We start from the raw sequence: 12,501 nt of genomic DNA on the forward strand, positions 1-12,501 counted from the left end.
CTCCGATATGGTTTTTTGAAGCCCTTACTTGGACTTTAGAAAAACTGTCCTAACACACCTTAATCCTTTGTCATGTTAAAAGGTTATTGTAATCCCCTTTTAAAGAGTCTTCCACCCCCCTTCAGACATCCTTGGGGCCTCCCTGGGGGACCAGCCTCCCCCAATTCGAAGACCACTGCTCTAGCCTTAAATGTGTGCTGTTACTAGCCCCGTCTGTGCTTATCGCCATTCTGAGATGCCGGTCCTTGTGCTGTCCGCCCTGACTGACTGCAGGGCATTCCAGATGCTCCTTCTCCTCAGAGCCATCCAGCCATGATGCCTTCACTTCTGGACTGCTCGTGAGATGGTGCCCCGCCCATGCCAGGTGGGACCTTACCTACCAGCCTCAGGTTCAACTCTTACGGACCTACTACCGACCCCGCAATCCACCCAGAGGGTCCGGCAATATTCACCCACTGGCCGCCCGCCGGCACCCCGGCCATCCACTCTGCCTACGCCCACACAGGCTACCTCGGCCCTTCCAACTGCCCTATCATGAAACCCTTCGGGTTCATCCGCTCTAACTGGACGCACGACCAGTGAGTCTCCTGACTTTCTTTGGCCCCAGAAGAAGGCTACCACCCATTCTGCCGAAACGTCAGCAGCACTTTTCTCCGAAAGTACTTTTGGGTTCCTATCCTGTGCTGCATTTTTCATTTCCTAACATCAAACCCAGACGTAGACCAAATATGAGGTCAGACTTTAGCCGGGCATAGGAGACTGATTTCCAACGTCTCCTCCATCTGAACATTTATCCTGTGTTTTCTACACTCATTGGCATGAAACATTTTTGCTCACAAACAAACTGCCAGTTAAAATGTACAAATGAATGCTTTACTTACCATGCCTTTTACTTTGACTTTTACTTTCACATTGATCTCATAGTGAATGTTTAACTATGCTTCTGTGTTCCACAATGCACATTATAGATTGTCATATATAAAAAATGTACTAAAATGCTTTGCACAAAGAAAATAAGCATCAGCTAATCAATAAAAAGCTGCAATTGTGTATAAAAGAATTGGAATTTTGTACATGAATACTACATTAGAGATATCTGTTTGACAGCAGCAAGTATGCTGTTTCCTTCAACAGTTGCCCAATCTGCACGGGCACCCATAAGGGTCTAAAGCCAGTGTGCACTGAATTCACCCTGTGCACCCCTAAGATCCATAGAGGGTAGGACAACCCCCTTGTTATAGTATCGCTTGTAACATGACTGTTGCTCATATTATTGTTAATGCACATACCAGTAAAAGTATCCTGTCAAAGCACCTAGAGACAATCTAAAACTCTGGCGGAACAAAAGATCATTCACTAGCAGGATCAGGTGTATGCTATGCTGGGAAGAGATGGGGTGTAGTTGTACTGTTGTCTGAGATGGTCCCTCTGAGGAGAACAGTGTCGACACACACCCTATAACCCAGTGATCTTCAAACAAGGGGCTGGCTGCCTTGGGGGAGGGGGGGGCCAAGCGATGCTCAGGGGGAGGAGCCCAGACTTTTTAAAAAGGGATTATGTCGACTGTTTTTTTATATAAAAAAGGATTAAGGTGACTGGTGTTAATAGAAAATATATGTAGTAGAAAGTCTACTTATATTTTAAAGAGCCTGGGGCCCTCTTGGACATCCTTTGAGGCCGCTAGGGGGACCAGTCCCTACATGTGTGGAGGGGGGACAATATTTGTACTCAACCGGGAATCGGTACGAAAAAGGTTTGAATACCACTGCAAACCGGTCCCCCTTTAGTGCAGTTACAGTCAGCATTTTAGGTTGATGAGCAACCATCCGTCATGTCTGCATGACACGGAACACCTGCCATGGCCTGGAGATACACCAGTCTGGTGGACACCCTGGCAACGGATAACCAGAAATGCCTGGACACTGTTACACCAGTCGGGAATACATGACATGGTAGATTTTCGTTTTGTTGTCTTGTCTTCTATATTTTCCAGCACTGCTGTCTCTGGAAGAAACACCCCTACTGGATTGGAATCCAGATTCCCCTTTGCCCCCCTTGCCATTGGCCCAGTTATGATTATCTGAACCACAGGCCTACACAAGAATCCCTGGCCTTGAGAAGCCAAGGACGTGTTTGTTTCCTTTGCTCAGATAATCCGTTGAGCTGGCGGATAGTGTATGCGGGACCAGATAATGAATAAAACTGGCTTGAGTTTAACACAGAGCTCGCTGGAAACTCAGTGCAGATTGCAAGAGCGATTCTCAGAGCTAAAGGTGCTTTACATTATACAGGCATCTGAGCTTCCAAACCCATCACTAATGTAGTAATGTGGCACAGGGCAAGCTCTCCCCATTCCCTGTGCTGCCACCAATCTGCCCTCTGGACATTCATAACATAGATGCATGGTCCTTCCTCAGCGCCAAGCCCACACACACTAGAAATATGTATTTTTCAAGTTCAACTGCAGGTAGGAACTCGCACTAGAGAAAGTATTCTTGCGATTTCTGGCGCAAGGCCTGTCAAATCTGAAAATGGTGTGTTGCTAGAAAGCAGGAGGGAGCATTTTTAGGGTTCCGTGAAGGATGGCAGCGTGCCCTCCTGCTTGAACCGGACATGCCAACATTTGTATGGTTCGAAGTTTGCTCAAACGAATTCAAACACAGCCCCAAATAAGAAAGTGAAAAGTTATTTTAGTTACAAATAATTTAAGCCAAGGGCAAGCAGACCCAGTGAGTTCTTTTTATATATGATAAAATATAATCTTCCACAGTGAAACGTGGTTTGCAGTTGCCAAATGTTAGGAAAAATGTCATCAATGTGTAATTTCCCCTCCATTTATGGACCCCCCAAAGTTATTGCTTTTGTTTGGCCATCCTATCCTAACTTTTGCCAGTGGAGCACAGCCTTCAGCTGCGCTCCCCTGGGCTTTTGCTCACTTGTTATGGGGAAACTGACACGTCCTTCAGACTATTGGTACTGGGAAACTATGCTTCCCTTAATCTTCAACTATGTTGCCAATTCTTGGTAACTTTTTAACAGTGCACAATGTACCTTTCAGTAGCGCCTGCTGGGGTCCTTTTTGTTTTATGGCCCTAGACACCCTCAAAGGATTTTTCGGTGATTGTACAAGTGTGCCTGTGACAAACTGGTGCCAGCGGTAACTTTTTATAAGTGTTTTAATTCTTTTTACAGGATCACATCGTGTTTACCGCGTTTGGTTCAAGACTGTAGCCAGGTCCAAAAATGGCCGAGCCACAAAGTCTTTTGTTCTGTCCCATGGTCATTTTGTCCCTTTCCTTCACCCAGGTCGAGTAAACTGGGTTTTCCTTATTTAGGCATGCAGCCTCCCGCGAAAACCGATCTCTTTTTCAGGTTTCGGCATTTCATGTGTGCGTGCCCAGGAAGCGGGTTGGGACTGTCTGGTCCCAATCCACACTACTGGTGCCAGGATGTCTGAAGTGCCTGAATGACCGGAACCACCATGGGCCGTGATTGGTCCATGACTGGGATGCATGCATAAGAGCAGATCTTCGATTGGAGGTCCTTGATTTTGACGTGAAGCTAATCTTGGATAAGAGAAGGGGCTCTGCATCCATTCCAGGTGATTTACCTGAATTCTCCCTGAACTCCAGAAGGAGCCAAGTATCCAGCATGAAGAAACAGACTTGCGAAACCGCTGGAGATGCACAACAAGGTCTTGGCACCCTTCGCCCTCTGATGTCCTGTCAGACCCCTGTTTTCTTCATCGATCAAGAAGGCCTGCCAGGGCGCTTTGATCCTTTGGAGTAGTGGGAACAACTACTCTCAGCACCCCCTGCTTACCCACTGGACGAGCCCCTTCGGCAGTGTTCCTGGGCCATCCAGTGAACTGTCCAGCTCTACCACAGGGTATCAGCAGAATCGCTGTCTTCTTAAACTGAAACCCAAGACTTGGGACATCACTTGCTGGTGGTCCCGTGCCCTCTTCTGACAAATTTCACAGTCCTAGTTCCTCTAGCTCCTTAATTAGGAGAATGCGTAACGCTGCACAAATCTGTGATTCCCGCGTCACTACCTGTTGGTGACGGTCGCTGCAGGTGGCTTGCTGACCTGCTCTCCTGTGCCCTGAAGCCTACTGCACTGGAATTTATTTTTGTATCTCCTTCGGGAGCTGAGAAAAGGCAACTGTCCCATCACGGATGATCGTTCTATCCCGCAGCCACTGAGAGCCAGAGTAGCGCAAAACTGCAGGACTCAAACCTACTAGTGCCCTCGACTAAACTGGCAAAGTTTGGTCTGGACTGTTCCGAGGGTCGGTGAGTACTTGCATCACTTACCGGTGGCCCCCTGGCACAACCGATCTCTTTTACGCACAAATATCCCTAAAAAGGTATTCGCTTTTGGCTGGGTCAGCCTGCGCTCCCTAGCTATTCTCACCTTTTGAAAACTGCTCTGCTGCCAAGGGTAGACCCTACTCGAATAGTGGGAACCAATTCTTCATCGCCTCAATCACATTGCTGACTTGCTACAGCTCTCCCAAGAAGACCCGCTTTTTGTTCTGCCTACTCAATCAAGCATTTTTACACGCAACTGTACTGTGGAGCAAAAGGCTCTCCACTTCTTAGAGCTGGATTCAAAAGTTAGGGGACGACTCTGAAGAATTGTCTAGTGCTCCTAGTGTGTTAACTCACCCTTCTCTTTACAGGTTGTGGCTGTGTTTTACTCCTTTGTCGCATTAGGAAACGTACTGTGTATATATTATCTAGTATAGGATTTGTGTGGTAACTGTTTTTATATAACTGAAGTTTACTTGTGTCAAGTGGTCCAGCCGACAATAAATGTATAGATATTTTTCATATACACTTGTCTAAGAGTAATTTGTGGTTTGTTACTGTGTGTGCTCATTGTGGGCTTCCGATCGCTCTCACCCCTCCTGAGACGTAGTCTTGACCACCTGCCAAGCTACCTATATTGGTTTGGCTTATCCAGAAAGTTCCCTAAACTAGGGTGGCCTCCTAAACACCTGCCCACCAGGTCAGAGTTTAGAAATCCATCTTAAAGCCAATCTGATCCACAATAAATGGTACTGCAAGCCGGTGCTCCCTTCTATGCTCTCATGCTCTTGCTTTGGATCCCGACTCATATGTTTCATGGGTATCCAGGCATTCTTTCAAAAACATAGTTTCGAAAGGCAAACGTTCAGAATACATTGGATCCCGACTCATATGTTTCATGGGTATCCAGGCATTCTTTCAAAAACATAGTTTCGAAAGGCAAACGTTCAGAATACAAAGTTTCGAGAATTTTTTTTTCCGATGCATTTTTTTTCATGGTACAGGTTTTATTTTAGTTTCGTATAGAAAAAAAAGTTTGTTTTAAAAAGAAAACAGGGGGTTGGGGGGGAATCCCCCTATTAAAAAAAAAATGTTAAAAAAATGCATTCAAAACTTTTTTTTTCGAGGCCTTTGTGTCGAAACTTGTATTTAGAAACTATCACTGTTGAAAAATCACTATAAACCTGTTTCATGTTATCACTGGTTACATGACACTGTCTTCTCTGCCATCATATGTTATTCTCCCAATAGCCTAGTGTGTCCCTCATCCTGATGTCTCTTGATTGCCATGTGTGGAGCACCAAAAGTCTGATTCTACATTCTTCTGCAATTGTCTCCTTGCACTTGGACAACAGGCTTTTATCCGAGACCTTACCTGCTACAACTATCACTGCCTTGCACATAACTGTTACTCACATGGGATCTGAACCTTTAGATTTGATTATTGCTCTGTAAACACTCATCTAACACTAACCCAAACGCATATCACAACATCCACCTTTTTCATTAAATGATCTTGGAATCAAGACATTCTTTTTTACTTTCTATGGGTTGCCAACACACTGCTGTTTACTTCATTAACTTCAACTTTTCAGTGCATTTTCCTTTTGCAATCATGCTGGTATTTTGCATCCTGCCTGGCTGCATAAAAGGCGTTTTACCTGTAGAACCACAAGGCGTTGTCCTGTAGCTCCATGTGGTTTCTTTAACAGCACCCCCCAACCTTGCTACAAAGCTAGTTGTGTGCTCTCACAGAACCCATTTCATTGTGTTTACTTGCCGATCGCTCTCAGTGTAATAATAGGCCTTACACCTACACTCAGACCTTAAAGCTGCACTCAAACTCATGCAGTCTTATGATAATGATTTACCATTTATATAGTGCTTTCGCCGAAGCGCTGTATATATAACTTATTTTTCATACAGGCATCACCCAACCGAAGTTGATACTCACTTATCAGCCTGGGAAGGATCAGCTGACCTTGTCAGGATTCAAACCTGCGACCTGCAGATCACACACAGATTGCCGCAGCGAACGTTCAACCCACTGAGCTATCTTACCAGCTAATGTAATAAGCTTGAACTGCTGGCAATTTTCAATATTATCATCTTTGGAAATATCCTGCATATGTTCTCTAAGCCACTGCTTTTTCACCCAAAGTTTCTTATTAACGATCCTCATTTCAGGCCATTTGGAAACCATATTTACCATTACCAACATATGCTTGTTTCTCCCTTCTAAGATTCGATATGGACACAGTAATGCTCTTTGAACTTGCGAATCCATCATTGGCCACCAATAGAGTTCCCTTATCCTTCCTTTTTCATTGCCTACATTTGGCAACAGTAATCACTGTGAATCATCTGTTCTGTTCCCTTTCCTTGGAAAATATCCCCCTCAGTAGGGCACTCTTGTCATCTTAAACCCAAGCATGCAACTTTAGGTGTGGTCATGCTAGTACTTTTGGAATAGGATCATGGCTTGTCCTGATAACGAGCATCCTGGCCCAGACATATTGTCTGACTGGTGCCACTCCCCAAGAGCATGCTAGCACTTCCCTTTCTATTACCGAGTTCCTGAATTTGGTGTCAATTACAACAAGAGACGCAAATACTATTGTATTGTGTTCCTGTCTTGCCAGTGCCAAAGCCTCGCTGCAAGCCTTTTCTTGTTTGCGTCAACTGTGACTCTTGTTTGTACCTACCAAATGCAGGTGTCTTGTATATTTCTGTCCTTATTTTGGAATAGGATTTCACATGCTTTTTCCCCATACAAATTAGCATACCTTTCACGTTACCTAACAAAATAAACAGGATTTCTTAAAAATGTTGTATACACTTACTATAGACTTCGGCCACGCCTAGAAATGACCTCAGTTTATCCCTATTGCCAAAACTGCATGCATCCATAATGGACTCCAATCATCCCTAATGGCCTTTACTTAATTTACTTTGTCCTTTACCCGGTATCTAAAATGGAATGTGCAAGATAATCAACTTCTTGCACCAGGAATTAACACTTGGCTGGCTCGGTGGCCAAACCTCTCACTTGTAACCTGGATACAACTTTTTAAAAAACGTTTTAGCAGATGTGCCGCATGCTCCTGCATAATGCTACCGGAGGTCGGTCATTTTTTTGAAAAAATAATGTCGAATGACAATTTTTTCGAAAAAAAAAATGTCGAAAAAAAATGTCGAATTCCGTTTTTTTAAATTATATATTTATTTTGGGGTTCGGGATAAAAAAAAATGGGTAAAACAAACTTTTTTTTTAAAAAGGAGGGTTTGGGGGAACCCCCCCATTTCGAAAAAAAAATGCATTAAAATAAAATTGACATTTTTATTTCGAAAAAATGACTTTCGACATTATTGGTTTCTACATTATGACTATAAACCAATGCTACCATATATATATATATATGTGTGTGTGTGTATATAAATATATAGGCCCTCATTACAACTCTGGCGGTAGCCGTGCCGTTAAAATGGAACGGCTGCCACCGGAGTTTCATTTTTTCTGGCACCCGTGAATGGGCAACAACCGGGTCATGCCGAGTTTGGCAGACCCCGCAATTAGCCATTTTCGAGTGCGGGAATCAAGGGCCTCCCCATCTCCATTCTGCCCCATAGGGCTGAATGGGGATGGGGACGTCGGATGCACCAGCACCATTCTGAATGGTTTGCTTACCGGTACCGTACTTCCCAGACCGCCATGCTCGTAATGAGGGCCATAGGCCTGGAACACAAGCATTCCTGCAAATTTCTGAAGAACATTCTGCATTAGCCTCTGAAATACAGCTGCCGTCGAGCTAAACAGCATCTTCTGTATCAACATACATACAAGGGTTTCATTATGCTGGGTGAAATTGCAGAAGCTAAAACATAAGATATGGGTGTTTTTAGTGTTAGCAGATCATCTTTTCATTTATTATTATTGCCATTTTTTTGTATTGTAATAATAAGTTAGATTGTTTTTAAAAATAACAATAAATACAATTAAAGAAATAAAAATAAAAGGGTTTTATGACAGAGGTGATGGCTTCAGAGAAATCCACGATGTGAACATACCTTTTGATATGCCGCTGATCATTCTAGTCTCATGATCACTTGGCACCCTCAATGGTTTCACACACATTGGGCCTCATTGCAACTGTTGCGGTAAGGTCAGACCAGGCGTGCAGAGCGGGACCCGTGAGCAGACCAGGATTGTAGCAACGGTACCGTTATGAACGGTACCGCTGCTGCCATCCTCCCCATTCCCATTGAGCCCTATGGGGGCTCAAATGGAAATGGGGACATACTGCCTCCGGGTCCCGCTAAAGGGAATTACCGGGCCCTCCAAGGTCAGAATGGCCCGGTAAGTCCCCTTTTGCGGGACGCTGAGCCGGACCCGAGTTTGGGGTTATTAAGGGCATGGCCACCTCCAAAATCGTAATGAGGCCATTGTCATTCAAGTCTCTTAAATCGATGCACATTCTTATCTTATTGTTTGTCTTCCTACTAAAAACAGGGGTGCCTAGAATGGTGATGCCGCAAGCTCTTTGATGACCTCCTTTGAGTGAAATGCTTTCCCTTTTCAATGTAATATTTGATCAGATCCGCAGCAGCTCATGTTTTGCCTTATCTCCCACAGAAATAGTAGCTGTCATTGGGCGCATACCTTTTGCCCTTTTCTTATTTTTTTGCTGAAAACTGCTCCAAATGTCCACACTTCAAACATTTGGTCACACTTTTACATTTTCTCTCATTTCTATAATCTTCCCTTTACTGAAACCTTTTCTCTTTTTTCTTTTCTAGATTGGGCAAACACCTTCCTCTTATTGGTTTACTTCCTTGTAATTTATCATAGAATCCTTTTTTAGCCCTCATGACCATAGCACAAAATTGTGAATGTTCATCTTTTCTGTATTGATATGTTTTCCTCCAGTGTTGGATTACCACAAAATCGCAACCTCTGCTGCAAAAATAGACTATTTGTGCACATCATTATCTGGTGTCTGATCAATTAATCTGGTGCCTTAACACTTTTTTAATTTCATAATGCCTAATATTATTTCTTTACCCTCTCAGATGTTTCCTATAGACTCATTAAAGCTCAATCCCTAAAAACAGTGAGCCTCATTATATGTTTGCCGGTCTGGATACAACGCTGCCGGTAAGCTTACCGGTACCGTTGTATCCGGACCGGCAAACTCTGAGTTGTGCTCGCGGATGCCTTTCATTCCACCAGGTCTGACCTGGCGGAATGAAAGGCACCCGTGAGCACAGCATGCCTGTAGCACAGGCACCGTTATGGACATTGCCATAACGACAAACACGGGAGATAGTGAAAAAGATTTTACTACAGTCCCCGTCACACCTATAAATCAGAGTGTTTAGACCCCCTATATCAGTCTTCATAGAAAATGCATTTTAGCTCTTCATTTAGAGCGTTTCTTTTAATAGGGACACGTCTCTCCAGTACTGGCCAATAAAGGAATCATTGCCACAATACTGGACGACAATCAACCCAACAAAATAATGTTTAATGTTCCATATGAGTAAGGCATCAAACTAGTTATCATGGTCCTGTACATGCAAATACAAGATACAAACTGGTACTGCAGCTGAATACAGTAAAATAATTGATTTCCTTTTTCCGTGTATCTATCCACTGTTAGATAAGCAGCACATCAGCGCCACCTCGGGACAGTCCAACTCGGCAGGGTTAGATAGAACTTCTCTGATAATCATTATTAATAGATCATCCAGTACTCGGCTTTATACTCTAATACTCAAGGTGGTGTTGAAGATCTAAGTCACGACTCAACCATTTTGGTCTGTCATTGCCCCCTTGGTCCCCCTTAGAGACAATTCATATTCCTCAGCACTTTATATATATAAGGCCAGTTGACACACAACCACACGGTTAGTAGCCCCTCCCCCCCTTTCCGTGTTACTAAATAGTGCTAGGGCACAACCCGACTTGGACAACTCCTCTAGCAACCCACCCCTCCTTATTCCGTATACCACACTCCTAAACGCCAATAGAAAGTCTTCAGCAACCGTTAGTTTCTATCACCGTTTTTTGGATAACAACAATGCAATACCTTCATGAGCTACAAGGCGCACGTGCCTTCAACTGATCTACTCAGCATTCCACGCCAGCATTCTAATTCCACACATAGATTCCACTCAACCTCACAGTAATGATACTCTCAAGGTACAGCATTTCCAAGAAACAGACCCCACCCTCTGTAGTTTATCATCACAGGAAAGTTATAGTGTTCATAAGGACCATGGTTGCTAAACTGTGCGTGAATTCACAAGGAACATATCTGTAATGTTTGCAGCTAGCCAGGAAAAGATGCACTTGTCCACACCTGCCATAACATTTGTATCAAGAAATGTTGCCAATTCACATATTTTCATTTGAAGGAATGTGATTTCTGTTGCACTTTTAAGGGATCATCTTGGTAGCATCTCAAAACGGGAAAGAAACCAAAACAGAATCATCTTGTGCCAGAAATACCCCCCCACCCCTTGCTCTCTATTGGATAACCTTGGTGAACATGAAGATCGCAGATATTGACTGCCCTGCATCCAGTATGAAAAGTCGTACTTAGCAAAAGCTTTAACCCACCTATATTTTCTCTGGCTTTTGTCTGTGCATATGCAATACAGTTTTTTTTGGGGGGGGGGGGGTCATTACGAGTGAGCCTGTCTGGTAAAAAAGCCAGAAGAAAGGCTGGTAATACCGGCTCGGCCATTTCTACCAGACCAGCACCCTCTGAGTGTGCGTGAAGGGGCTCTGATCCACTGGCAGGCCTGACCCGCCAGTAGTTCAGGCCCCTACCGGCAAATAATTGCCGCAATCACCAGCACCGGTGCTACCAGTGCTGGTGATTCCGACAAGCCCATTCCATGGAGTCCTATGCAACTCCATGGAATGGGAACTTACCCCAGTTGTCGGCACCATGATATCCCAATGCCGGGATATAAGGTGCCGGTAACGGTAAGGCGGGTTTGCCGGTAACCCACTGGAATTACTGGTGGGTTACCGGCAAACCCATAATGTGCCCCCAAAGTCTCTAGGGGGGCGGTTTGTGTGTCATTTTGGATTACGAACCAATACATTTTCTGAAGCAGTTCTCCTAATTTGCATTAGGACTTCCCTTTCCGGAATATTTGCTGTAACTTGAACGTGTGCATTGGAACTAAACTTGTCTTTATTATGGTTATAGAAATTTTCCAATATAAAGAGAGGTGCTCACGAACGCAGGATGCAGTGTGCGAATGCAAAGCCGGCTTCAGATGCGTGGGGGAGGGGTGTCGAGTCTGCTACAAGAACTGTGGAGCTGGAGAAGAACCTACAGAGAAAGGTAGGTCTACATGAGTACAATGTTTCAATCTTTACTCCTCGTCAGGATCTCTATTGGGAATGGCACACATCCCTTCATTCTTAACATAGAGGCTGCCTCTTCTTCCCCAACCTCCTACTCTCTGTGACTTAGTCGCAGCCTTTGTGCATGACCTGAGTCAGGGAGGACTGTGCTCCAGATAAATTACAAGGTGCTTCCATTCAATTTCTAAGAAAGGGGTGCTTTGGGAAACCCATAACATTCAATTATCAAGCAAAATGCAAACATGATGTGTCACAAGCCTTGATCCTAAGTAAATGAAACCGATGTACACAATCAGTACAGGCCTAAACAGAGAACGTACCATGCATTCAGGCGCTGCACTCATGTTTTGCATCATGTCAAAGCATGCTACCTGCATGATTCTCCCTCTACAATGCTACTCTGGGTCTGATGCATGCTGTGATCGTCGGTGTTGGAAAATGGATCTGCATTCAATAATCGCTCAGGGAAAGTAGCCTGTGATTCTGGTAGCAGATGCGTGTCTAGCCTGTGTGACATGGCCAATGTGCTAGGGAAAAGTAACAACCTCACCATGAATAATGTACTGCACCAGACGTCTCCATCCTGCCCCTGTGTTACAGTGCAGCCTCACTGAGCTGGGGTGAAAAGTAATGTGTATTGTTGTGTTGGCACAGACGAACTGAATATTTAAAAACACACGTGTTCTGTGCATATTGTGTATTTATGAAGGCAGCATTAGCTATGTTTGTATGTTTGTAAGTAGAGAAGTCATCTTTGCTCAAGAATGGAGCAAATTTGACATCTGGTTCAGTAAATCGTTCAGC

General features: G+C 44.2%; 1 protein-coding gene across 2 annotated transcripts in view; it reads left to right on the forward strand.

The window, feature by feature from the left end:
• Positions 1 to 12,501, forward strand: part of TNFRSF9 (TNF receptor superfamily member 9) — a 124,305-nt gene that overhangs the window by 63,754 nt on the left and 48,050 nt on the right. For both annotated transcript variants that reach the window (XM_069610927.1, XM_069610926.1), the window contains exon 4: positions 11,537 to 11,674. In XM_069610927.1, coding sequence (XP_069467028.1) covers positions 11,537 to 11,674 — 138 coding nt within the window. The remainder of the gene's footprint in view (positions 1 to 11,536; positions 11,675 to 12,501) is intronic.

This window comes from Ambystoma mexicanum, chromosome 8 (assembly GCF_040938575.1).
Source record: "Ambystoma mexicanum isolate Mex_15411 chromosome 8, UKY_AmexF1_1, whole genome shotgun sequence".
Classification (NCBI taxonomy): domain Eukaryota; kingdom Metazoa; phylum Chordata; class Amphibia; order Caudata; family Ambystomatidae; genus Ambystoma; species Ambystoma mexicanum.